General features: G+C 38.4%; 2 protein-coding genes across 3 annotated transcripts; one reads left to right on the top strand and one right to left on the bottom strand.

The window, feature by feature from the left end:
- The first annotated feature begins 636 nt into the window (after window positions 1-636).
- Window positions 637-12,293, top strand: tnnt2a (troponin T type 2a (cardiac)). 2 transcript variants are annotated; one of them, XM_043224946.1, is made up of 15 exons: window positions 637-881; window positions 964-1,002; window positions 1,248-1,258; window positions 1,794-1,859; window positions 4,041-4,091; window positions 5,118-5,147; window positions 5,549-5,573; window positions 5,683-5,746; window positions 6,635-6,751; window positions 6,920-6,997; window positions 7,085-7,192; window positions 7,704-7,813; window positions 8,285-8,375; window positions 8,709-8,749; window positions 10,283-12,293. In XM_043224946.1, exons 1-15 carry the CDS (start codon window positions 652-654, stop codon window positions 10,314-10,316), a joined length of 1,095 nt encoding a protein of 364 aa, XP_043080881.1. In that variant the 5' UTR covers window positions 637-651; the 3' UTR covers window positions 10,317-12,293. The 2 variants fall into 2 exon arrangements, with proteins under 2 accessions (XP_043080881.1, XP_043080882.1); XM_043224947.1 differs by lacking the exon at window positions 1,794-1,859.
- LOC122328889 (plakophilin-1) lies at window positions 11,509-26,211 on the bottom strand. Its single transcript, XM_043224944.1, has 14 exons — window positions 25,963-26,211; window positions 24,174-24,286; window positions 20,035-20,378; window positions 19,668-19,812; window positions 18,467-18,674; window positions 18,110-18,266; window positions 17,272-17,389; window positions 17,035-17,193; window positions 16,035-16,202; window positions 15,804-15,957; window positions 14,752-14,938; window positions 14,594-14,678; window positions 12,912-13,003; window positions 11,509-12,833 (listed from the first exon to the last, which is right to left on the bottom strand). The coding sequence occupies exons 1-13, from the start codon at window positions 26,138-26,140 to the stop codon at window positions 12,923-12,925; spliced, it is 2,097 nt and encodes a 698-aa protein (XP_043080879.1). The 5' UTR covers window positions 26,141-26,211; the 3' UTR covers window positions 11,509-12,833; window positions 12,912-12,922.
- Window positions 26,212-27,025: the final 814 nt, after the last annotated feature.

Here is a 27,025-nt window from a genome sequence, read left to right as displayed (position 1 = left end):
TTATTATTTTTTCATCTGTTGGTATTTGATAGAGTCCACGTGAATTTTAGAATTTTTCAAACGAAAGATCAATAGGATAAACAATGCAGACGTATTTTCACAGCCGCCTTTGCTCAGATTTACCAAAGGTGCCAATATTAGTCAAACAATTAATCGCATTCAAAATAAAAGTTTTGGTTTACATAATATATGCAAGTTTACAGGGTATATTTACATGTATATCCATTATATATTATTATATTTAATGAACATATTTAAGAAAACATTTTATGTTTATATATTAAAAATAATTCTATATAACATAAGTATATAAATGTATATACTGCATGCGTTTGTGTATATATACACACACACACACATAAATACACAGTATACACGCATATATTATGTACACAATTTTTTTTTATTTTGGATACAATCATATGACAGCACTATGCACACACACACACACACACACACACACACACAGTGCTGTCAAATTAACCCTTGAAAGTGTTTTAAACCTTCCAGCGTGGCTCGGTCATGGAAACACACTCCAGGGTTGATCTGAATGCGGCGAGTGAGATGTGGAATGGTAAGCACAATGCCATGAAGTCATTCAGACCGGTCCCTGGTGTTATCAGAGGACACCTCTAAGAGACTCGTGTCGATATGGACATTAGCCATCGCCATTCTCTTCACCATAACAATGCCGGCGGCCTTTTAGGGAGCGCTAGCGACACTGTTCTCCACTTATCTCGGAGTTTAAAAATAAACCCAGTGAGATGCCTGACCCCCCAGAAACAGCCCCAGCCCCCCCGATCATATAAGACTCAAGAGGAGAGCCGGAGCTGGCCTCTCGGACGTCAGCCTTTCTTCAAGCATCTCTGCTGGTACATCAGGTAAGAGTATTGTGCGTTATCCATTATGTACAGAAAAATCGGTCACTTATGATACTGATCGTTAATTAAAATGTTATTACAGAATAAAAATGTCAGACAACGAAGAAGTGGAGGAGTACGAGTAAGTGTATCAGTTCATATCTCGATTATCATCCATCCATCATTGGCAAATACACTCACAATATTTATTGTCTAGTAATATTATGTTGTTTAAATAATAATACTGTATAATACAGTCGCCAGGGCTATTGGTCATTTAAAATAGCATCTTATCTGATGAGCATGTTTAATGTGAGAGTTCAGGCAGCTGTTACTTGAGTTATGAGAAGAATGGAAATAACAGCACTGTTCTGTCTTGTTCTCCAGGGAGCAGGAGGGTAAGTCTTTATTTAAGTCTTTAATATTACTTCCACTGTAAATGAGAAAATACCGTTTCTGTTATAATGTAGGTCTTAAATAGCGGCCTTGCAGCTACATAATTTAGCCACCCATTACATTGTGGCTTGTGTTAAAGACACGCAGGGTTGTTAAAAGCGTTGTGTCGTTACGCTGATATCCGAGACGAGATAATAATGCTATAATAAAACCTTCAAAAGCTAGCGGCTGCTCGGGTTTTTACGCATTCTCAGATTAAAACAAAAATTTGCGGTTGAAAGACAAGGCGAGCCGTCGTGTAGATTTATGAGCGTGAAAGCTGAGTTGCGGAGGTTTCGTTCGCTCTGCTTGTCAGCTTTCAGCAAAACACGCCAGAAAGGTGACACGCATGGAATAAGTGGAGCAGGAAGTCCTGAAGCGTTTGCGTATCATCGCTAACCCACTGCTGTGTTTCAGCGTCGACAGATCTCCTAACGTCCGTTTTTTTGTGATGTGTTTGTGTTTGTCTACTGACCTAACCTGCATGGTGTGGCTTAGAGGTGCAAGAGGAGGAGCAGGAGGAGGAGCGTGAGGAGGAGCTGGAGGAGGAGCAGCGTGAAGAAGGTAGCTACTGCTTATCTGAGACAAGACAAGTGCCATTCACTAACATCAAGTATCTGGAAATGTACCATGGTGTTCTGTGAGTAATAACATGGTACATGAAAACGGTATACGGTATGTAAGGTGTACGGCATATAAATAAGCAACAGCGCTGATATACTAAGGTATAACAAACTGTAATAAGCCTGCTTAAAAGAATATAGTTCACCCAAAAATGAAACTTGAAATTGGGTGAGGATATGAAATCTTGGGTGAACTATTCCTTTAAAGGTTGCTGGCACAGTAGGTGTTGCCAAATTGTGGAGAAACGTCTTCGGGTAAAAATAGATTAAAGGCTATTGTATGCAAAAGCAGCAATGAATGAAGCACAGCTCACATAGAAGTTACTTTTAAACCAAGCAGGTCAATGCGGCAAATGCAGACGGCCGATATGAAACTGAAAAAAATACTCTTTTATCCCTACTTGAAGCTCCCAATCACGCTTGGTCTTGTTGGAATGTCTGGATTTGGCCTGTTAATGTCTCTGAGCCACAGGAAATGTGGCTGCATCTTAACAGTTATAATAATCAAAAAGGCAGGATTTTGTGGACCCAAGATGTCCATCATCTAGAGTGAAAGTATGAAGCTCAGCTTGCAGTAAATGAGTTGAGAGTTGGGATATCTCTGCAAACCGCCTTGATAGCACACACACACACCACGGAGATGCAGTACGTTTCTTAGCGGATGTCAAATAGACATTCATTAGATGTCTTTAATGATTGTATGTAAATCTGACATCTTAAAGACGTCTGAGATTTGTTTGTACACAACAGATGCTTTCTAGATCAAGCAGTCTTTTGGATCATGCCCGATTTTCTGTGTGTGTTTGTTTTGCATCCATAGCAAACATTTTGAGTTTTCACCTGCACATTAAGTCTTTGCACACTGAGTTCATGGACACCGGTGGTCTTTTTAATATGTGGCTGCAGTAGAGCTAGCAAAGCATTAAACTGAACCACCGACATCCTGCAGTAAACTTTAAATTGCCTGGCTGGGATAATCCCACAGCTCCTTGATAAGGAGGTGGAACTCACTTTCCGCTCTGTACTATCTTGGGATTGGATGGACCCAATATTTCCACTTTCTTTTTCTATTGAAGAATGACGAATATGAAAACTGCATCCAAACATTTTGGAGTCAAGTCTACAAAGACCAGAGTTGCATGTCTATGCCTTTTCCAGTGGGTTTTGCGTAAATTTTGTGCCCCACGAAAAAAGTGTGGACTGCTATTGAAATGGCTTGATTTTGCCAAAATGATCAAAAAAATAATCATGTTTAGGCTGGTGATGCAAATTTTCCACAATGACCAAAGAGCTGTGCTTCATGTCGATACAGTATTGCCAATGGGCATTGGACCTTTAGAAATTACGCTAACGTTGATGCACCTTTCATTTTTACACACATTACTACCACTTTCATTTTTGGCTCTGTCAAAAAACATAACATCCACCACAGCAAAATCTGACGCATAGCGCTCAGAATGACAAAATGGTCAAGTGAGTAATTCAATGATTCATTCACGCATTTAAAAAAATGCTGCTCCATAGGCGACATATGGCCACAATTTTACAAAATTAAGAAATAAATTATATTTCTTCATTTAATGTCTCACACTATAGCATTATAGCAATTATTTGCTGTGATCACCAAAGCTCTCTCTATTCTTCAAATGACTCACTCATAAAGTCACAATGTAAAAATGAACAATACAGCAGTGATCCACATTTAGTAATATGAGACTTGAGGAAAGGAACGAACTCATCTGTATTATAATATTTCTCATGGTGGTCTGACTCCAGACATGCCGACACATTTATACGATAGACAACAGTTGTGTGTCTGGGTAGAAATGTGTGTGTGTGTAAGTGTGTAATCATGTGAGAGATCTGAGGTATGCTTTAATCTAACAAGCCTGCCACCAGTACCCATCGTGCCCAGGCTGGTATACGGCTTCTTTGCCCTCAGGAATTAACTTACATCTTTCACACAAACATCTATTAGGTTTTGAGTTTTTGACACTCTCGAATGGATGGAATGACTAAACTCATTATTTGTAATTTGATACCTAATGAAGGGAAACGATGAATCATAGTTGACGGTAACGCGAGCTAACTATACCAGTCCTTTAACTTTCTCCATGTTCAGAGGCTCACGAGGAAGAAGCAGGAGGAGAGGAAGAGACCACTCAGGAACACGGTGAGACCCTCAAACCCCTCCAGATCTACATCACAAACGGACAGATCTACTCAAAAAGATGCTGGGCAGAAACAAATAAAGAAAAATAAATGCAAGGAGATCATCGAGAATGTAATAGTAATTTAAAAGTAAAATTATGGGAAATTCCCTGACTTGAAAACTAAAATATTTGCATTGAAAAATAAACGGAAAAAATATTAAAAATTAAAAGTTTAGTGCCCCAATTGAATTCAAAATTGGCATTCAATTGCATTAAGTGAAGTCATTTAAAAAGGAAATAATAATTTGATCCATTTAGCCATTTAGTTGTTTACTCCATTACAGCTTTTAAAAAACTATTAAAAACAAGTCGATTTTTAACCCTATATAAATTTGAAAAGAAGACAGCTGTTGGAATTGGGTGTTTGTTTTTCATTTTCAGTCGTATCGTCTGTCAACTGGCTTATGAAAATGAGACAGAAATACCTTCCGCATATGTAGAAGGACTTTTTACAGACGGCGCTAAAGCCACAGAGCCACATTGAAGTTTATACTACACATTTATATTTTTTTATCCAAATTGCATTGATAAAGATCAAAATTATGTGATTTACAAATAAAACACTGTTTAAAAGTCAAAAGCTTTAGAAAAATCTGACAAAGGCCAATAGATAAAAAGGGAGAGAATGTTCAGTACTTTTCAAAAAAAAATTGTTTTCTATAGAAGAACAAAAACTGCTTAATTAAAGTTTCATATAATATATATACACACACACACACACACACGTTATATATAGTTACATATTAGTTGTCCTTTTATTTGTGTACATCTGTCTTGTAATCGTTTAATTGAACTCGTGACACGCACATGGGATGAATCAAATATTCTGCTCTATGAATAGTCCAAGTGAGGAGTGTTTGGTATGTGACGGTCATTTTTCCACCATTCTTCCATTATCAGTTTCTAATTTAGTCTCTTTGTTCTCTGTGGTACTGTCAGTGATCCAGATTACCCACTCGTAACCTCCTTTCCTTCCCTGCTTTCAGACGGTGAAGAAGAGACAGAGGACGGAGGAGGTATTTGCTCTATTTGCACTGGCTACAGACAGGAAAGCTGAGATTTACAGCTCTCGACTAATTGTTTGAAACGTGTAGAAACCTGCGTTATGACACACACCCTTCTGAATAACTGTCTCTTCGAAGCATTAGATCATCCCAAATCCTCTTATGATAACATCCATTCCATAAAAAATACGATTTTGGTTGTAATTTAGTTCACGGATTTAACAGCAGCTTTCCGATCAAGCTATTGTGCAATAACTGCCATGAGAGCACAAAACAAGAGACGTATTGTAATTAGGCTTCTGTGTATATAATCAGACATGCCCCATTGATATATGCGACAAGTTATAGTTTTAAAAGTAAAACAGTCATTCAATCATTTGGAATAACTTCTGTTGTTTGTTTTTATTCTTTAGAAGAGGCAAAACCCAAATTCCTAAAGTAAGTTTGTATTATATATATATATAACAGTTGATTGGTTTCTTGCTTTTAAAGAACAGCCATACTTTGTTTCAAAATTTTGTCTGAAATAAAAATGTGTATTTTCCAGACCTTTTATGTTGCCAAACCTGGTTCCCCCAAAGATTCCAGATGGAGAAAGAGTTGATTTCGATGTGAGTAAGATGACCAAAGACATGAAACTATTTTGGTTATGATGGGTCAAGCATTAATCAATTTCATTAAATTGAGTGCATCATATATTAATAGACAAATATTAATTCCTTCCAGTAATAATAATAATAATAATAATAATAAAAAAACTCTTAGCCCAAACTTTTAAATGGCCTAGGATGAAATATTAAATACTATATAAAATATAAAATAATACAAAAGTGTAATATTTAAAAAATACTTTATAATTTCAAATATTTTAACTTTCAATACATTAAAACTATATGTATACGTTTATAATTACTACAGTATTACAGTTATCTGGAGTATTCATTTTGACCCAAAGTCAGATACATTTTTTCTCTATTTTGCAAGTCGAGTCTCACATTTAGAAAAATGTGTATTAATAATATGCAATTATTAAACCAAAAACTCATGGACTTTGGCGTATATATATATATATATATATATATATATGACACATACAAGTTTTTGCATGCATCACGATAAAAAATTATGATATGAAGTTTTTGCGTACATACATTAAGCATATTCCCCAAAACCCTAATCCCACCCCACGTAGCATCTATATGCCAAAATCCATTTTTTTTTGCACATCAATACTGGTATTTATAGTCACAAGTTTTTATTTTATTTGTATTATAGTTTTATAGTTGTTGTTTTTTTTCCAAGTAAATGTACGTACTATTTATATAAACGGATATTTTGATACATCTCAACAAACAAAAATGTGCATTAGAACGTGTAGAAACCAACAATTTGACAAAGGCATCAAAATCTTTTGTTTCACTCGACCCGGAAATTTCTGATGCCAGTTACTGAAACATGAGCTTTTGATTTCATTGGATTTTGTCTTTAACTGTTCCCAGGACATCCACCGCAAGCGTATGGAGAAGGACCTGAATGAGCTCCAGACGCTGATCGAGGCTCACTTTGAAAGCCGCAAGAAGGAGGAGGAGGAACTCATCAGTCTAAAAGAAAGGATTGTAAGTCCTATTATTGCTATCTAAAGCTAATAAACGTAAATGTATTCTTACCCAAGTGGAAAAAAAAACCTATTAGCGGTCAAGCGTGAATGAGCGTTGAATCACTCAGCTCTCTCATCCCCGTGAGCTCTTGTTGAGTGATCCTCAATAACGTGAGTGACTCCGCAGGAGAAACGGCGCTCCGAGCGAGCAGAGCAGCAGAGGATCCGCAGCGAGAGAGAGAGGGAGCGACAGAAGCGTCTGGAGGTGACCCGAACCTTTCCATCAGCTCACCCGAAAGACACAAACTGGTGCTAGCTCCGCCAATCCTTTCCTGTTTTCTCACGTGTTCAGGACGAAAGAGCTCGCAAGGAGGAAGAGGAAGCCAAAAAGAGAGCGGAGGACGACGCCAAGAAGAAAAAGACGCTCACCAGCCTGCACTTCGGCGGCTACATGCAGAAGGTCAGAGCGGAGAGATGAGACGTACACGTGTTTGAGTTCAGAAAGATCAGAAGGAGGTTGAATACCAGACGTGGATTTTTCCTCCCTTCTTATATAAACTATAAAGCACTATATCTTCCCAAAGCAAGGGTTTCTGAGGATACAAAAAAACAATGCTGAGATAACCGTCCATTCATTTAAAGTTGTCCAAAAGAAGTCTTCAGCAATGCAACTTTTAATGTCTTTATGGTAGGAAATTTTAAAAAAATCGTAATTTTTGGCTTTTTGCTACTTATGAGCGGTTTTGTGTTCCAGAGTCACACACACACACACACACACACACACACACGTGTTAAGCAACACAACTGCTTTTAAGATTGCCAATATTTTAAATGGCAATAATAAATTAGAGTCGCGTTTTAAAATGTGCTGCCGCTTTGAAATGGGTCGACAGAAAATACATCACCAATATCGAAGCTCCCTTATCGGTGTTTTCCTTCTCGGTACCGTTCTCTACGATGCCGTTTTACAGATAGAGAGACGGAGCGGAAAGAAACAGACTGAGAGAGAGAAGAAGAAGAAGATTCTAGGTGATCGGCGCAAACCTCTGGACATCGACAATGCCAACGACTCGGTGCTCAGGTTCGTAGAGTTACTTCACGAATGTAAATAATTAATATGCCACGGGTCAGACAATACAATTTTACCACAGTTAAAAAGATTCTGCCGTTTTATTCGTTCATATGTTAATTTAAAACCGTATGGCTGTCATTCTATGCAGAACAAAAGACGATATTTAGAATTTTATGATATTTTAGAATGTTGGCAATGGGTTACCATTGACTTTCATTGTATGGAGAAAAAACGAGTTTTTGAGTGACACGATGGTGAGTAATTGACAGAATGGTAATTAGATGAATAATCCCTTTGATAACCGTACTTAAGCTCACAGAGCAGAGCAGTGACAGCAATACGAAAATTATATATAACATTGATAACCACTATAAACTAATTCTTCAACCAAGTAATTAGTACACCTCTGCAATTCGGTACAAATACAGATTTCATCTAATGTAAAAAAAAAAGCTACTTTCTATTTTTTTGTTTAACCAGGGAGAAAGCAAAAGAACTGTGGAGCTGGATGTGTGAACTAGAAGCAGAGAAGTTCGAGTTACAGTACCAGTTTACCCATCAGAAATATGAGGTGAGCTCAAGAGATTTACTAGAACCCACAGAAATGACCCCGTTTAGAATTTATATGGTTATGTGAATGTAATATTATCTTCTGGCTAGTCGGTTAGTGTTAAGCGACAGTCAGTTGGAGCTGCTTTTGTCAGCACCGCAGGCTAAAAGCAGTAAATAATATTGTGAAGTTTACAGTATCACAGCAGTACGACTTGAATACCATTACACGCCAACTACTCAAATGAAAAGCGTTCTTATTCGCTTAAATCTATCGTACTGCTGGATCTGGAAGCAAAATGAAAGTATAGTTCAGAGTTTGCACAAATAACTCGTCGCTCTCATCTTTCTGCAGATCAACGTCCTGAGGAACAGAGTCAGTGATCACCAGAAAACGTGAGTCCATCGGCGTCTGTCCAAGAAAGCTATTTCACGAGGTGGCGTTTTCGTATGAATTCACGCAAAGTGCTTTGTATGACAAAGTTCGACAAAAAAAGAAAATACACAAATCACTGCTAAATTTCCCCGTCGTATGGCATGCGTACATGCAATCATTTTCGGCATCCACAATGAGCTCAATAAGACTTAAAATATCGGATATGCAGCACACACGCAATTTCTAGTTGCCTTGACGACATCATTTCCTGTACAAATTATAACAAATGTTAGCTATATATTCAATGCAATGTTTAATATTATCAAGGCCCCCAAAATACTTAAATTTCGTTACTAAACGTTGAGGTCTATTACCGTGCATCTACTCATCAAGTCAAACAAACTGTCCACTCAACTGGTTCTGCCATTATTTTAGTTTTAACGCATGCCTGCGATATTCTCTCAAGGTTTGGTATATTGCTTTTTTCCCCCCTGCTTTACTCGCCGGAGGGCCTTCTCATTCAAACCAAACTGACTCACCCACTCCTGCCTGAGGCACACAGTACACAGACACACAAGTCTTTATGAACTCATGTCAGAGTGAGTCCTGTCAGATGATAGCAATCTGCTGCCAAGTCAGCAGATCTGCTCCAAAACATAGGGAGCTGCCTGAATAGACACTGTTTAAGACAGCGGTGCGCACACACACACACACATATATATATATATATATATATATATATATATATATATATATATATATATATATATATATATATATATATATACAGATAGATATCTTCATAACTTTTTGGTCAAACGTAAAAGTACATTTAGTAGTTTGTTTGTTTAGCTAGCGTTAGCTTTACCGTAATGGTGTTGCTTATGTGAATTACTCACATTAGCGCGTTTTAGAGAGCAGCACATAGTAGCTGTTTCTCTTACCTGTCTGATTACAAACAGAAGCAACTTCGGTGTCGTTTGTCGGGGTTTTCTCCGTCTTTCCATGTTTTTTTTTCCCTCGTGTTTGACTCGGAGAGCGCGAGGAACCCCGCCGGTGACGTCCGGTCAACATGGCGCGCTTCTTCAAATACACACACACACAAATATATATATATATATATATATATATATATATATATATATATATATATATATATATATATATATATATATATATATATACACACACACGTTTTACATTATATATTATGAGTACAGTCTTTATCTCTTTATATACTGCACGATACACGACTCTTAAGGAAAAAGGGAGCACATTTCATACATGCATATTAGCGCCAAACTTGTGCTCCTCAGAGGAAAAAATGGCTAGGCTGAATGAAAGCAGTCCCTTCTGATGAAAAATGGACTGTTCATCTAATTTTTATGCGTTTTGTGCTTATTAGAGGACTATATTGTTTGCTTAGCGTTTTAGCAACTTTGCATTTTTAGCCAGTTTACGTTAGCGCCGAGGTCTGTACTGAATTCGACATAAAAACAAATGATGGTTTACAGCTGTTAAAGGCTCCTGGCTATTGTTTTTTCGTCCTACAGGTCAAAGAGAACCAAGAGAGGCCTCAGGAAGTGAAAGCTGTGCTCAGAGACAAACTGGACCCCTCACAAACCCACAGAGATCATGAAGAGATTGTCCAAGAGTGTTGTTTCTCTGTTTTTCGCTTTACATATTCTGTTGCTTTTAGTTAGTCCTCACTGAAGAAACACTGTAGATTGTGTCTGAACAACTGAAAATTAAGCATAACAATTAAAGTTACTAACTTCTGTACAGAACCAATCGTTTTATTTAGCAATAATGCGCTCAGTTGATCCAAAAGTGACAGTAAAAGACATTTATAATGTTACAAAAGATTTCTGGTGGGGTTTTTTGATATAATAATCTCGATATAAGGCCTATACCGATATTTTCAACAGTTTTCAAAACTGATCATATTGCCTGATTTCTGATGGACTAAATGGTGAAAATTCAGCTTTGCATTACAGGAATAATTGACATTTTAAAATATAAGTTGAAAACTAAGTGACTTGTCTTCCCTGCCACCCCCAACTCTACAGAACGATTTCGTCCTTTCCAAAAGTGTAGGCCTAAACCTCAACGCTGACTTTAATACGTGTCTGAGAGAAACAGGACTTGATTTTATCAATCAGCAGTTGATTGAAGGGTAAAAAAGTGGGCCGTTACATCTACATATGGAGCCAGAATCAATGCAAATCCGCTAAAACAATAGCCACTCACTACACTCCATCACAATATTTCCAGAAAGCAATGGTCCCAGTAATCGCGAGCAGAACACTTTAATGCACTTCTCTTTTTTTTCGTAGTTTAAGCTCTCATACATTGTGACAGGAATGAAGGAACTTTATAATTGCGCTGTGGTATGTGTGTGACTCATAAAAGCGTCTGCTGGCTCGTCGCCCACCGTTTCTAGGGTAGGGTGGAGATCTTGGGTAAACATAAAACGAGCAGATCAATTAATTCTTGAGAAGTGATAAATAAATGTCTGCTTTCTGAGGGGAACATTACATTCCATAATCTCTCTGTGCAGTGAAGACATATGTTTGAGGTTTAACTGTATTTTGACTTCAAAATCACAAAAAGGAAGTCTTGTCAGCCAACCAGCCATATTTCTTACGATGATTGATTTGAGGTAAAAACTGGATGAGAGGGTTAATTGATTCAATGCATTTATGCGCAACATGCACTGTTTAAAAAAAGCAACACACGTAAAACACGTACAAGCATAAAAGCAGCAAACAATAAAGCATTTCTTCTTGAATTGCACATTTATTTTAAAAATGCATTCCTACGCAAGATTAAAAAAAAAGCACATTATTGGTCTTGCAGATGCTAAATGTAATTGTACACAGCAACATTTTTTTTTAATACAAAAATATTATCACTTTTAGTATGTAAATGTTCCGCTTGTCTGTATCCATTTAGCTTTTCTGAAAACATTAATAAAATGAAAAAAAAAGAAAAAAAAAAGAAAAAAGATCTCCCACAAGCATTTCAAACACACTCCAGCAGAACAAACGTCCAATAAGAATAATATTCACAAAATATAATAATCACAGACATTCAGCAAACAGCACACAAAAAGGCAAGTTTGGTTAAAAAGAAAGAAAAAAGGTCAATCAAAATATATTACTGTATATCTGGAAATTAATTCACTTTTCATTTACTGCTCTAAGCAGCCTGTTGACGAACAAAAATGTAATTTTGTTTTTCATCCATGTGAATGCGTCCAGCTCTGCCTCAAACACAACCGTACCCAAAAAACCAAAGACATCTTTACGCTGTCAAAAACGAACATGAGCCACATCTAAAGCTGCATGCCACTCGACTGCATAGTCCTTTTCATATAATGTATTTACAGTAGAATTATGTGTGGCTAACGATGTAAAACAGAAACGACAGATATTGCCACGAGTACTTCAAAGTTTAAGGTTCACTTAGGTTGAAGACGATGAGATCCAGAACTGCCAATGCTAAGTTCAATTAAAACTAATAAATCTTTTTTTTTTTTTTTTTTTCAAATCAAATCAACAATATCATAATCTTACTTTTTGCGCAATCTTGTTAAAATGTACACTTTGATGCCTAAGAATTGTGTATACCATTTTACATTAGTATTAACATTTTTTCAACATTAATACAACTTATATGAAGGTTTTTAGTGCGTTTTCTGGTTGTCATTAATAACGCGAGCTCAGAACAACTTAAGTGGACATGAAGAAATAAAGCGTGTTTAGAAACCGACAAACATTCAGGCCTCATTACGATCCCCGATAGGACTGATATGTTTGAATACACCGCACAGGAGGACAGGGGAAGGAAAGCAGCAGAAGAAGAGTGGAAATAAGACTCCGCAGGACCAGTAGTGCAAGTTTGTGTAGAAAACCTTTCCCATGATAGAGCATCAGGCATCAAACAGGTACATCAGACGTTAAACCTGGAGAAAGACGGATTTTACCAGAGTCATCGATCACTTGATTTTTTTACATTAGCGGATGCCAAGCTCTAAAATCAAAAACATCCCATTAAAATATCATAAAAGCATCCACGCGACCCGTGCTGAGTTCAGAAACCCTGCAAAACAAAATATCGAAATGAGAATCCAAGCTAAAATACAAAAAAACAACAAAACCAATGCGTCTTTCCACTCACTTGCACGCGTCTCAGTGTCCGTTCAGGTTAGTGGCCGTCTTGTACGCCGTAGCGGTGACGTCATTTATAAACATGTCCTTGTTCAGCCCTTGCTGCAAATGAATAACAGTTCAAAACTGTAAATGGAGCGGCGTGGTCCTTTGGAAAGGTTTGTGTTTGCACACGGCTGTCTGAACGCTTCATTACTGATCGACTGAGGCGCTCTGTAACTCAAGTTAAAAATGACATGAGCTGGTGTTTCAGATAATGTTTGGATAATGACTTCTTCTTCTTCTTCTTCGTTCTGTGGTGGCTTCTCCTAGCAGACATTTCAAGCGCAAAACACTTCAGTCGTGTCTTTTCTCGGGCTTTAAATAATGGTGCTAATGCCAGTAATTCGTCGAGCGTTGCGTGATTCAATTAAATACTCTACTCCCATAGCTTTCGCATCCTAAAGGGAACTCAGAGAAACTAAAATGCATATTCAATAAAGCGAGTTAGAAAAAAGTAAGGAGTTCTACGCCTTTCTTCGATGCGCGTCTTCATTCGGACACAACCTCGTGCTACTGAACAAACAAATGATAAAATGACTTCTCACGGCTGTTTAAAAATAAACTCTGATTAACATGGAACAGATAGCTTCATAGCGAAGTAAGCCTGAAGATCTTAAGTCTGCTGAAATGCCAATATACACAGTGTTGGTTATAATTAGTTCGTGTGGTGTACTGTATGTGTGTGTGTGTGTGTGTGTGTGTGTGTGTGTGTGTGTGTGTGTGTGTGTGTGTGTGTGTGTGTGTGTGTGTGTCAGACTGTGCTGTGTGAAAGGTGCTTGCTCCACCCATGCCCTTTTGAACAAGCAGAGAGAAAGAACTCGTCCCCCTGGATTCCTCTCTTATCCCGCTGAACCTCTTCCAGGGTTGGGTGGAGTACATGTCAGGGCCTGGAAATGTGTGTGTGTGTGTGTGTGTGAAGACTATTCATGCAAGTGAGAGTTTTATTTGATGTGTTATCCAGCATACAGACAGAAAGATTGATCACAGCCTGGGGATTTTCTTTTACCTCAAAAGCAGGAAAAACATATCCAAGAAAAAGCGCCACATGTGCGCCTGCCTTCTTTTACAACCAGATGCTGCTTCCTTTTTCTTTGCCCTCCCATCATATATCCTTCCACAACGAGGAACTATTTGCTAAAATACACTTCACTCTTCCTCTGAAATCAGTACCAGCATCATGTGATTAACCGTTTCCAAGGTATGCCGTTTTATCCTGACGATGCAGTTCCAGTGAAGAAACGTGCTTGTATTTGTGAGATGCGTATTAAAAAAAAATAAATAAATACAGTTATGTAATTCAAAAGTACTGAGAATCGTTTTCCTGCAAAGCATAAATTCAACATTTTCAAAAAAATTTTTTATAACTTTACAATACGATTTATTTATTTTCATTAATATAAATTCTACATTTATTAATATTATTAATAGAATTAATATAAATATCAGATTTTTTGGACGAAGTATAATAAAAATAACTACAATGCAATGCATGAAATCTTGGATCAGATTAACAGGAAATAAATAAATAAATAAAATGAATATATACATGCATTCATAAATGCCCTTAATTTTCTTTCATTGTTTTTCTGAACATTTTTTGAAGCATTAAAAGACCTGATGGTTTAGTAAGTTTGAGTTTGACAGTCTTACCTTTTTCAGCACGCTCTGGATGTCTTTTTGTCCCCACATACTGTAGAGAAGAACTCCGGCAGCTTTTCTGGCCGAATCGAATGATCTGTGAAACATGCGCATCCAGTTCTTACAGAGTCCCTCCGGTACGTGATTCTTTCCCCTTTAGAAATACTTACACATTTTTGCTCAGCATGATTAGAGAGTCGACGAGCGTGGCGTTGATCACTTTCTTGCCGGTGACCGGATCTGCCAGCATGAGTGTGTTCATCACGCGGCACGCTGTAGCAAGGCTGCTGTCCGAGCCGGCCATGTTCGGCGTCACAGCCGACAGAACAGTACTGACGTCGGGAAGAATTTTCTGGGCTGTGGTTGACAAAAACATGGCGGACGTCAGGGATCAACGAACTGATGCAAGTACAGTGACTCTGGACAATAAGGTTTTTTCACCAGCATGTTTTTTCCACTGGAGGAGGAACACATGAGGTACTAGACTCAATATTAATACGTTTTTCTTGCATACACAATTACTACTGCATACGTGATATGATCATTTAATACATTTTAAAACGACTGAATAATATTGTATACAACAAATAAAATTTTTTTGTTTAATGTAAAAAATTATAAATATTAAAGCATACATATAAAATACGAATAATAACACGCTTGATGCATCTTTAAGTAAATAAAAGCTACAAAAACCCAAAAATATATTACGCTTTCATGACGTATGTTTTAGTTGACTGTCCTAAATATTCAATAATTGCATATTCCTTTAGCAAACAAATAAATAAACATTTACATTACATGCATTCCGGTCAACTGACCATGATTTAAATTAATTGTATACATGACATATTTTAGAGAATTTCCTTTACATTAATATAACGTATATTTATTGTATACGTAATGGACAAAAATGCATATTGTTAGAATATTAGGCATCTATTAGTACTAGTTAAGCACATATTAATGCCTTACTCTTCATGACTTTATTGCACATCCCAAATTCTACCAAATACCTAAACGTAACAACCAACTATTAATAAGCAGAAAATTAGGAATATATTGAGCAATAAAACACGAACATGACCTGTTTTAGGTAACTAACTGGGTGGGAGTTTCTGTTATTTTCACTGCCTCTAAGGTGTCTGCTGATAATCTGGTTTGCCGAGGCTCACGGCAAGGACATTTTCTCGTCCGTTCCTGTGCTTGTGCAGATACTTACCTATATCCCCCCTCAGAGAAGTCACCCGGGACATGTTGCCCACTAGGGACATGGCGGTCTTCTGCAGGCTCGGGTTTTTAGCTTTCAGCAGGTGTGAAATGGCAGACAGGCCTCCCCGCTTCTGTATGATGCTTTGGCTCATCAGAGTGGACAACTGCGCAGAGGTCAAAATACAAGGCTGAACAGCTTTCCCTTAAGTTCGCGTGCGAGTTTTCCTGTAAGCGTACGTACGGGGCTCTTTGAAGCGGTCAGGTTCTGCAGGGCTCCGCAGCACGCCTCCAGAGTGGCCTCCTTCTGACCGCAGGCCAGCAGAGACAGGTACATCTGCAGAGACTTCTGGTTGTACAACCACGCCACTCCTTCAGGATCCTCCTTGTCCATGGCTGGGAAGATGAAGTCCTGGAAACGAAAAGCACTGTGCATTCAATGAAGACGGCTTTTAAACACTCGGCCAACTCGAAACTGCTGTGTGAACTGTGATGTGTGGTTGATATGAATGGACCGGATTTATTACTAATGATATATATTTCCATGTCGGTCCATTGCTGGTGGGTGCATGCAAATGATTTCGCTTCAGAACTGAAGATTTTGTCATTTGTTCACATTCATGTCTTTATAAAAACGTGTGGCTTTGCTTTTTTTTTTGTTTGTCTGCTTTTAAATTTGGGGCGAGTAATATTTTATGCTTTTGAAACAAGTCTCTTATGTTCATCAAGCCGCATTTGTTTGATGAAAATACAAAAACAGTAAAAAAAAACGTTTATTTTAATTTAAAATGTACTATACTATAAAACTTTGAAATAATATTAAAATAAATAACGTAGTAAAAAAAAAGTAGTAATGAATTAGTAGAAATAATATATATATATTTTTTTTTTATTTAAATACATTTTAAAATATAAATTTATTCCTATTATTTTTTTTTAGCATAATTTCCTCAAATCATTCTAAAATGCGGATTTTTTGCAAGATAAACGTTTTGAATTATTATCAGTGTTTTAGAGCATTAAACGGCATTTAATTTTTTCTTTACAACTTTTCAAAAGTCATTTTCCGAAGCTCCAGGAGCGCAATATTTCTCATTGTGTGCTCCACAGAAAGCCATATGCATGTTTGGAATATAATAAAGAGAGTTTTATTTTTGGGTTAGCTAATCTTTTAAGTCGAGTCAGCATCTGGAGCACCAAAAACATCCTGCACGCTAGTCATTTTCATCAGGGACAGCTCGTACCTTTTGTGTCTTGGTGCTCTTGGGGCTGAAGAGGCTCTTTTTGTTATTGTTCTCGTTCGGTTTCTCGTCAGGAACGGCGAACTGTGAGAAGTGATCCGGAGCCTCTTTCTCCAGCTGGTAACTCAAGTTATGAAGGATGCAGACGCAGTTTTCCACCGACTGAAACAAAACAGACAGACCAAGTCACTTCCAGCTTCTTACATTACGTTTTTGGCAATGTAAAGCGTTCCGGCGGACCTTGTCATCCTGATCGCCGCTATCCAGTTGATTCTGAACGTAAGTCACGAGAGAGTCGATGAGTCCCGGGCAGCTCCTCATCAGTATCCTCTCCTGATCACTAGCACAGCTGAGGTTCCTGCGAGAGAAACATTAAAACAGACACTGATTTTGCACAACACGTGCCAGTCTGTGGTGCTACGGTCTTCTTCCCGTCCGATACAAGCCCGTCGAACATCTTGTGATCTGCCTCGGTAACAAACAAGTTAGGCAATTAATTATGCAACGCTGGAAAGCTTGCATGAGACAACATGACCGATGAAGAGCACGGACGAATTATGAAGCGTCGCTCAGGTAGTTTGATGCTCCTACTCATTGCCTGACTGGATTTCCCTCGTTCTTGCCAAACACAGCCCACTGAACGTAAAAACAGCGCTACCGACGTAACAGGCCACCGAGCAAGAAAGTGAATGTGGAAAATGTGGTCTGATTTGGATGCCAAGTAAACAATAAGGTATATGGTTGTGAATGTGACAACGTGAGAGTTATTCACTCACCCTCAAGTCATTCGATAGTGTGCATCTTTCTGTGGAACGATACGAGCTGCCATACGACTTGAAATATAGTACTGATTGTAACTTTTACAGTGCAAAAATTTTTTTGTGTGTGTGTTCCATGAAAAAAAACACACAGCTGGTATGCAATGATTATAAGGGTGCCTAAATTTTGGATGAACTATGACTTCGATTGAAACATTTTTGGATGAACTACGACTTCAAGTGAAACCAACAAGTATCTCGGGTACGGTATTTTACTCCTCATCTGTTCAGGAGTCACTCTGCCAGTTTCTGTAACGCACCTTAAACAGCCAGTGGTGTTGTAGAAGACCTCGGAGTCGATGTGTTTGTTAGTCCAGAAGTTGTAAGGCACCACGACACTTTCTGTGAGCAGCGGCAGGGCGGTCTTGATCAGCTCGGGCTTCAGCTCATCAGCCGAGGACAGATTCCACAACAGACCTCGACAGACACCAAAGGGACACACTACATACCTCATATTGGATTTTATTTATAACTAGCTTTCGATAAACACATCGATAATATCGAACACAAAGCCAACTCATGTTGCTTTCATTTCAGCTACGAAGGCAACCATTCCCATACAATGCTATGAGATCAATGCGCGCTGAAACGAGCCGAATGCGAGTGGCGTGTCTTACCAGTGAGCTGTTTCTGTGTTTCTATGACGGTGGTGTTTCTGAACAAGGTCAGGACGGCTTCTATTCCTTCACAGCGTTCCACTTCAAGCTTGTTATTGTTGTCTTTGAAGACTAAGTTGCGCAGCGTAGCGGCAGCGGCCTGCTGAAGCTGTAGATTGTCGCTTTTCAGCAGCTGAATAAGAGCAGGAATCCCACCCAAACGCCAAACCTTTGAATGATACAGTAGATGTGCAGCATTCAGTTAGCTTACAAAAAAATCCTAGGACAGATAGATAAGTTACGTATATTTTCAATCATATTCACAAAATTAACAGGCCTGTATGCGATTATGATCATTTGAAGGTGCTGTATGTAGGATTGACACCGAGTGGTTGAACTAGGTATTGCGGTTCAAATTCAAAATATTAGAGATGTTTTTGTTTTTTTTTTCCACCCGGCCCTCCTTACTCAGTTTCCTCACGCGCAGGTTGCCAGATTCCAGCTCAGACCCCTTTCGTTTTCCAGCCTCCATGACTGGAATGAAACGCGTTCCATTTTTACCAACTGGCAACCCGAGGTTCTGAAACGCGCTTGACAGCGGGCGGGTTTCACAAACCAAAACAGACTGGAGAACAACTGACTGTAGCAATTACGTTAGCTTAGCGTGTTTCTTAAATATCTGCAAACACAGTATTTTTATGCTTTAATACAGTCGAAATCCTACATGCAGCACGTTTAATAAAACGAAGAGAGCGCGCTGTACTTTCGCAGGGGATCAAAATAACCTACTTTGTGCCGTTTCAGAGACCGCTTTAAAGCGTTTCACGGCACTCGCCGTTTTATTTTGCATAGCGACGCTTGCGATTTACATTAGCGGGATTTAAAATGCAAGTATCCTAAACATGTAGCACGGCGCATGCGTGAAAGTGATCCGCTTTCAAAACCATCGCCAAAACACAGTTACCCGTCTGAAACATTTTAATGTCAGTATTATGACACAAGTGAAGCACGAAGCTGCGTTAATAATAAAAATACATTGGCAGGCAAATATTACATCACAAACTAGCTTTTGGATGCATGCCAGTTTGAGCGAATCCATTTTAATAAAGACATACTTGGCTTGGATGGATGGACAGGTATCAAAACAATCAATGTTTTTTTTTTTGACATGACTCTTTCTCGAATCACCCAATGCGGCAGAAGGCCGGTTTAACTCGCTGACCTCTTGTTTGGCGCTGTCTTCGGTGAAGGTGTGGTGCTGTATGAATGAAGCTCCGGTCAGCTGAAGATTGACGTCCGCCTGCGACAGATACTCCACGGCCTTCTCCATAGTGATGTTAGAAAAAGAGCCCTCGGCACCACTCGCACTAAGAAACAAGTAACAGACGCAAATACAGCTTTGACAAACTACATCAAAAACGGAAGACAAAGCGTGAAGTGTGTATTTTAGTCCTTTATTTAAAAGCACACTAGCATGTAGATGCAAAGCATCTCTAAAATGAATAAAAACCCGTCAAAGTTTCAGTGAAGACTCTTAATTTGATTCGACATACTACCGTTGGCACATGACGTAGGTAAAGCACACTCACCCCAGCGCTTCCGATCTGTTCTTGGTGGAGGTGACTTTTGTGATGGTCTGTGATTGGTTGAGGGAAGGTCTGGCGCTTGCGGCCCGTGACTGGATGGTGCTGGCATGCAGATTATTCTCTAGGAGTCTCATGGATTGTCCAGACGCTCGGTTACTTCGCACAGTGTAAGACCTCATCTTGGGCTGCTTGGTAACCGTGCCGCCTGCCTTGTTCAAGGTCGGGTCGCTGTCACCGCGTCTCATCCCGTTGGACTGAGACTGTGTTTTCCAGGTCATCTGCGACTCCCACTGGCTGTTCTGGGTCTGTCTTCTCACCATGTTGCGCACAGACAAGCTGCGACCGGTCTGGGCAGATGAAAAAGTCACCATGAATAAAGCGCTAATGGAGGAAGATGACTCGTGAATAAGTAATATTTATTAGCAGTATTTATATGCATACACCATTGCATGAATGATTATGAACTTGGCAAATAATTATGAATGGACTCTTAGTTTCCACAACGAATTGAGAACCGCCGCTTTGAAATTTTTTTGTCAATCCATTAGAACGGTTAGGAGACAGAATCATGATTCACATATGAATAGATTTTTTTTTGTGCACTCCTAATTTTGACGACATAACTCTTAGTAATTAGTTGTAGTCCCTGCGGGCCATTTTTGTAGTCATTAGACATGCTTTTAAAAGACATTGAACTTTCAGCATTGCAACACCGAAGATATGGTTTATGCTCAAACAGCAACATTACGCTCGCTAATGTTAAAAATGTGGAGCTGCAACCAACCACCCCTTTAATTAAAGGCAGCAGCTACTTGCACTAAGTCTAAGTAGCAATTAGATGCTATTTACCCTCATCTTCTTAACGACAGATACTATTTACACCAAGTAAAAATAGTGATGGATGCCACTCACACCAAGTGAAAGTACAATACTGTAACACATCATAAAACAGCACGCAATAATATCTTATTTAGTGTAAATGTCAATTTTAATTTAAATTACTGAATGAACGCCACCCTTCACCTAACCTAACCAAAACAACCGATTATTTCCTTCATATTTATTAAAAATAAACGCTTTTCTGGCGTGATTTGAAATTTGAAACGTTTGCCAAAAGATGGATCGGAACCCGTGTGAGAAGGAGTACGAAGATGAAGTGCTCTTTTGTAATGTTGACTAACCCAATCACACGTTGGTGGGCGGAGTTAGTGTAAATACCCTCTGCCAAAAAGGCAGGCTATTTGCACTTAAATGTGTGTAAAGGATGGCTATGTGTGTAAACAGACGCTCCGGTAATAATTAAACTCCTTATTTTCTGACGTTTTGGTTCTGCTTCAATGGTAAAACTACGACGTTCTCTAGGATAACATGCATAGTGCATTAAACGTTTTGACAGTTGGGTTGCGTTATCTATTCTTTGCGGCGCTGCTGACTGCATTTTCTTTCCCTTTTAATTTTGCGCGACGATCTAAATGATTTTCTGCGGTAATGGTAATGACAGAGCTTGGCGTATTCCTCTACCACAGTCATGCAGAGCGGGGGCAAGAAAGACTCGTCACAGGGAGGAGCGGACATTTCTTGAGATCAGCTGAACGCTACAGTACTTTGGTTCATCTGTTGGTAAAAGCAGCCAGATGAAAACCAACATGGACAGGTTGTGTGACATACTCCAAATCCAAAAAACAAAACAAAAACCCACGAACACGATGAACTCACGATCCAACTTAGATTAAATAGGGGTTGGGTTGAAATGAGGACAAACACGGCCTATAGCGATTACAATATGTACTGTAAATGATGGTTTGCTGAGAGCATGAACTCTCAAATTCGAGAGATGTTCAGATAACGAGCAGCTAGGCCTGTTTAGTCCAACGGGAACCTAAGAGTCAGTTTACTTGCTAATGCTAATGCTAATACTGATAACAAACCACTAGAAGCACTGATTTAAAGCCACTTCTGACTGTTTATGAGGCAGATGCAGTTTCTCAGGTCTCAGGGGCACAGTGGCTCTTCCGTTACAAAAAATGATCAAGATGCAGAGAAAGGAAGAAAACCTGAGGCACAGGAAAAGGCTTGCACGGACTGGGAGTTAGTATACCGCTAAAAGGCAATCGGTTTGATGAAAAATACTCTCGGTTTAAAAGTATGAGGTAAGTAAATCTTACAAAGCCACTCTTACGCTTTAGTTAATTCACAAATAGTGTGCTGTATAAAAAGAAAGCAAAAAGAGAAAAAAAAAAAAAACGCACCTTTGCTATTTATGCTCGCCTACAATATATCTGGCTGCATTATTTCACATATTTTATATTTTCCATCCAAACATGTAAATACTGTTCATGTAGCCAAGTTATTTTGGTATGGCTGAGATACTACTCGTTAACTTAATTATATTTTCTGTTTTCATTTTGATTTAAAATTTTGTCATGTTTTTGTTATTTAAATCGTTTTTTGTCGTTAGAATTTTTATAAATATTTATTTTATTTTTAGTTATTTTAGTACTTACGTCAAGATAAACTAAAAGAGAGGGAACATTTTTTTTGCTTTTATTTTTTTATTTTTGTTACAATTTCTGAATGGCATTACTTTATTTGGCATGGACCGTACTACTGAACTCACACAGCCGGCTCCGACTGATTTAAGTAACATAAAATCAATCATTTATTGATCATATGATCATGCACCCGATCTATTGTATCCCTGTCAGATTCTGGTGATGAGGTGTGATCTTTTAGCAACTAACCATTCACAACCCTTTACTGTAAATAATTAACTTTAACCCTCCGATTTATGATACGTTGATCACTAGGCAGCATTGTCCTGAAACTGAGAGACTGTGAGAACTGTGTCAAGAATGAAATAAAACTGCTACAGCACTGCAAGCAGATCTAGATAAAACAAGTAGGGCATTATAAAGTAGCAATGCATCTTCTGCAGTGAATGGGTGCCGTCAGAACGAGCGTCCAAACAGCTGATAAATACATCAAAATAATATACAAGTAACCCCCATCGCTCCAGTCCAGCGGTTAATGTCTTATTGGGAATTACTTGTATATTATTTTGATGTATTTATCAGCTGTTTGGACGCTCGTTCTGACGGCACCCATTCACTGCAGAGCATCCATCGATGAGCAAGTGACGTAATGCTTTTCTCCATATCCGTTTTGATGAAGAAATACACTCATCTACATCTTAAATGGCCTAAACGTACATCTTTAGCTAATTATACATTTTTGAGACACATTGTCTACATCAAAGAAAGTTGAAGTTAAGACGCATTGAAACATATAACTGCACAAAACCTTCCTGTCCTTCATCTTTCAACACAAACGTATTCATTCAATCTTATCAGGAGAGAAAAGCTGGTCCGATCAAAGTTAAACTACAACACAGTATAATCTCCTAACAAATGGCTCAGTGGCACAATTTATCTAGTATCTAGTAAACATATCTTTGGATGTTGCCGTTCGATATAGCGTAATAAAACAAGCCCGCTCCTTTCTTGGGCAGCGTCTCCAGAACACACGCTGAACACAGAGACAGGGCGCATTCTTAGCTTTCACGCTGCAATGTTTTTGCATAAACAAAATACTCTTGGTTTGTGAATATACACACAGGGAACGAAACGAGCAAAACTGCTCCACAGCCGCCTTCTTCACAACAGACACCAACTATATATATATATATATATATATATATATATATATATATATATATATATATATATATATATATATATATATATATATATATATACACATACATACATACATACATACACGTTTATATATTTATATTGTTTATAATGATATAATTTATATCAACTTTACAAATGCATGTGTGTGTATTTATATATACATACATAATAAATATACACAGTACATATGCTCATATACTGTGTAAACAAAAACCTTCATTTTCGGATGGATATAAAGTTCAATTCAATCAATTACTAAAATGTCCATCTAACAAAAAAAGTCTTTTTTCTCCATTTTAGTAACACTCTGAAGTAAACCGAGTCATTTGGTGGATGTCTAACTATAACGCGAGTCGTGCACAGCGTGTCTGTCGTGACACGAGACTCGACACATTGATCATAAATCAGTGCAGTCAAGCAGTACAGTACACAGTGTAGAAACTTTACCGCGCTGCGGCTGCTCGTCACGTTGGAGCCGCTGAATTTGAAGAGCGTGTCGTTCAGTTTTGTAGGTGAGAACTGGAATTTAGGCTCGCTGTATTCGGTCGCCGACGCCGGAGCTGAAGAAAGTGCAAATGTACAAAAGACATAATTAGACAGATACTAGTGACTGGACACGATGACTAAACATGAAAGCTTCAGTCAATGTTCACATAGTTCAGCACGAAGTGCAACAATTATTTAAACAGAAAAGTATTTTCAGATGTTTTAGATCTCCCAGTCTGTGCCCCGGAATTTTGTAATTATATATAAATATAACTATAAAAATAAAAATTATTATTACTACTACATTAGGCCATATTTCAATTTGTTTTTATTTTGATTAATCATGCAGCGCTATCTAAATGTCTCACTTGTTTGCAAAAAACAATTATTGTATAATAATTACACATACAGTATGCTGCATGTACATGCTAATAGACACATTATTCTCTCTCTATTATTATTCTCTTAATAATATCCCTTGAGATATGAAACGTAACTCGCCTGTATATTCACAGATTAACTGTAATAGTGTTATGACGGCGGCTTAGATTCCCAGAACGGTTCATTGTAAATACAAAGAACTATTTTAACTTTGAAGTACATTTTTAATTATGTTTCAATAGTCTTTTCAAACCTATTTTGATTAACGCGTCACAATACTTGATTATTGTGTTATTTCACATCAGACTCAAGTCATATATTTTAAATGAACCAACAATCAACTTCATTGCAAATGTGTAATTAGAAATACATTAAATATATTACCTCATTTGGCGTTAAAGTATATTCTAAACGATCGTACACACTTTTCTGTACATTCAGCAACACTTTATATTTTAAAGACAATAGATAGAATTATGAAATTACGTATGGATGTCATTTTTATGCAATTGCTCAATAAATAACATGCAATGAAGCGTTTTCAAACATTGCATTCAGGTCAAAAATGATGAAGGCTCTATTCTTTTAAACATAAACAAGTACCCTTTGTGTAAGTATGCTAAAGCGTACTTCTTTTTCCCCGGGCAAGGTTTGTTTTGTTGCAGTTATCGCCGTCATATTTATGTGGCGCGGGTTCCCATGAATAATGCCTGTCGAAAATTCAATATCGCTGACCTTTGAGTACTTATCAAGTGTTTACAACTCATACTAAAGGTTTACCAGAGATAAAAACGCTATTGCATGCCCGAAGGCGTAAATGCTTAAATAATTACTAAACAAGTCCCAACAGTTTATTGAAAATTATTATTATTATTATTATTATACACAACTGCATTGTACAATATTGCCACACAGCAGACTGCTGTTTATACTTGCTTCCAGCCAAATTGAACATTAATAAATCATGATGATTTCAAAACACAGCTAAACTATATCCCACGGTGCGTGATATGATTATGTTTACAGTGGTTTGTTATGAAACAGTGACCTGATATTCATTGACTTCACGGAAAGTGACTGCATGTGTTTGGGATGCATGCAGTATGAGTTCAAATACTGTATAGCAGCACAGAAAAAATGCAGTGTAGGTAGGTTTCTAGTTCTAGTTCTAGTTTTGAGACACACCCCTGTCAAAAACTCTTGTGTTTGAGATATTGATTACAAATGAGTGCAGCTTTGCCGCAAAGACCTGCTCGAACTTGAAAAAAAAAGTCTCACGCAGCCAAACGAGCTTGCAGTCCTGGCTAGCGAAGGTTATACTTGTAAAGATTTATCTGTCGCTCGCTGGCATTGCAGAGCGCGCACTTACTCGTTGGAGTCGGAACGGAGTCGTTCTTGACCATCTTCGACTTGCTTCTCTTTATGGTGTTCACCTGCTCCAGGACGCGCTGCTTCCCCGTCCGCTGGTGTTTGTCGGAGGGCAGCACCAGAGAGGTGTCCTCCATCGAGTCGGTGCCCAGAGCCGAGCGAATCGGCTCGGCGGTCATCGCTGCTCTCGGTGGTTCAGCTCGCACCTACGGCCAAGCCCCACGACACTGCGTGTGTACTGAGAGTCTGCGTGATCTTCAGCGAGAACCGCACCTAAGGACACGCCCACTTGATGTGTCTGCCGAGGACCAATCACAGGACCACATTCACTTTCAAACATGTCAATTACCTGGGGTTCCCTAGCAACCCAGTTTAATAGATAGCAATTGTAATTCACAAGCATCTATCTATCTATCCGTCCATCCATCCATCCATCCATCTTTTTTAAATAACAAGCATGTTCATAAAATTTGGATTTATATATTTATTGGTACATAGTGATGGAAGAAAACTGACTGGATGTACATTCATTAATTCATTCACACGTAGGCCTGTATAAAGCCTAGTTATCAAACCTTTGGTTCTCCTGAGAAACACTGGGCTCCGCGTTAGAAGGATGATCTGTTTTTCAGCGCTGTACTGAGTGAACTTTGCGTTCTCTCAAAGATAAACACTCCGTTAGTCCACCACAGAGTGAAAGTTTTGCCCCAGATCACTCCAAACCAAAAAGCTTTGTTCGTCTTCGGATCACGGTTGAAGGTATTTAGGATGAAAACCAGGAGGCTTTTGACTGACCCCTTGACCGTCAAGGTCCAGAAAAGTGAATAGTCTTATCTATTATGAAGCTACGAGAATAGTTTTTGTATGGAAATTAAAAAATAAATTTTTAAATACAGTTGTTATTTTTGTTTTCTTCTCGTAGCTTACGGTTGAAGCACTGAAGACAGATGGACTATTCAGACGTCTGTCATACTTTTCTGGACCTGGACAGTGTTTATTACCCGGCGGTCAATGGGACAGTCACAAACCTCCCGGTTTTCATCCTAAATATCTTCAATTGCGAT

Source organism: Puntigrus tetrazona, chromosome 23 (genome assembly GCF_018831695.1).
Source record: "Puntigrus tetrazona isolate hp1 chromosome 23, ASM1883169v1, whole genome shotgun sequence".
Taxonomy (NCBI): Eukaryota; Metazoa; Chordata; class Actinopteri; order Cypriniformes; family Cyprinidae; genus Puntigrus; species Puntigrus tetrazona.
The sequence above is the reverse complement of the archived record's forward strand: the minus strand, read 5'-3'. Positions and strand labels throughout refer to the sequence as shown.

What these genes read in the sequence shown, in the direction of transcription:
- tnnt2a (XM_043224946.1), top strand. Translation starts at nt 652, where the DNA reads ATGGACATTAGCCATCGCCATTCTCTTCACCATAACAATGCCGGCGGC. An exon ending in TCAGTCTAAAAGAAAGGATT is followed by an intron (nt 6,752 to 6,919) that starts GTAAGTCCTATT and finishes GTGACTCCGCAG; the next exon opens with GAGAAACGGCGCTCCGAGCG. An exon ending in TTACCCATCAGAAATATGAG is followed by an intron (nt 8,376 to 8,708) that starts GTGAGCTCAAGA and finishes ATCTTTCTGCAG; the next exon opens with ATCAACGTCCTGAGGAACAG.
- LOC122328889 (XM_043224944.1), bottom strand. Translation starts at nt 26,140, where the DNA reads ATGACCGCCGAGCCGATTCGCTCGGCTCTGGGCACCGACTCGATGGAG. An exon ending in AACACCACTGGCTGTTTAAG is followed by an intron (nt 17,390 to 18,109) that starts GTGCGTTACAGA and finishes TTTCTCTCGCAG; the next exon opens with GAACCTCAGCTGTGCTAGTG. An exon ending in TCCAGAGCGTGCTGAAAAAG is followed by an intron (nt 13,004 to 14,593) that starts GTAAGACTGTCA and finishes ATTCATTTGCAG; the next exon opens with CAAGGGCTGAACAAGGACAT.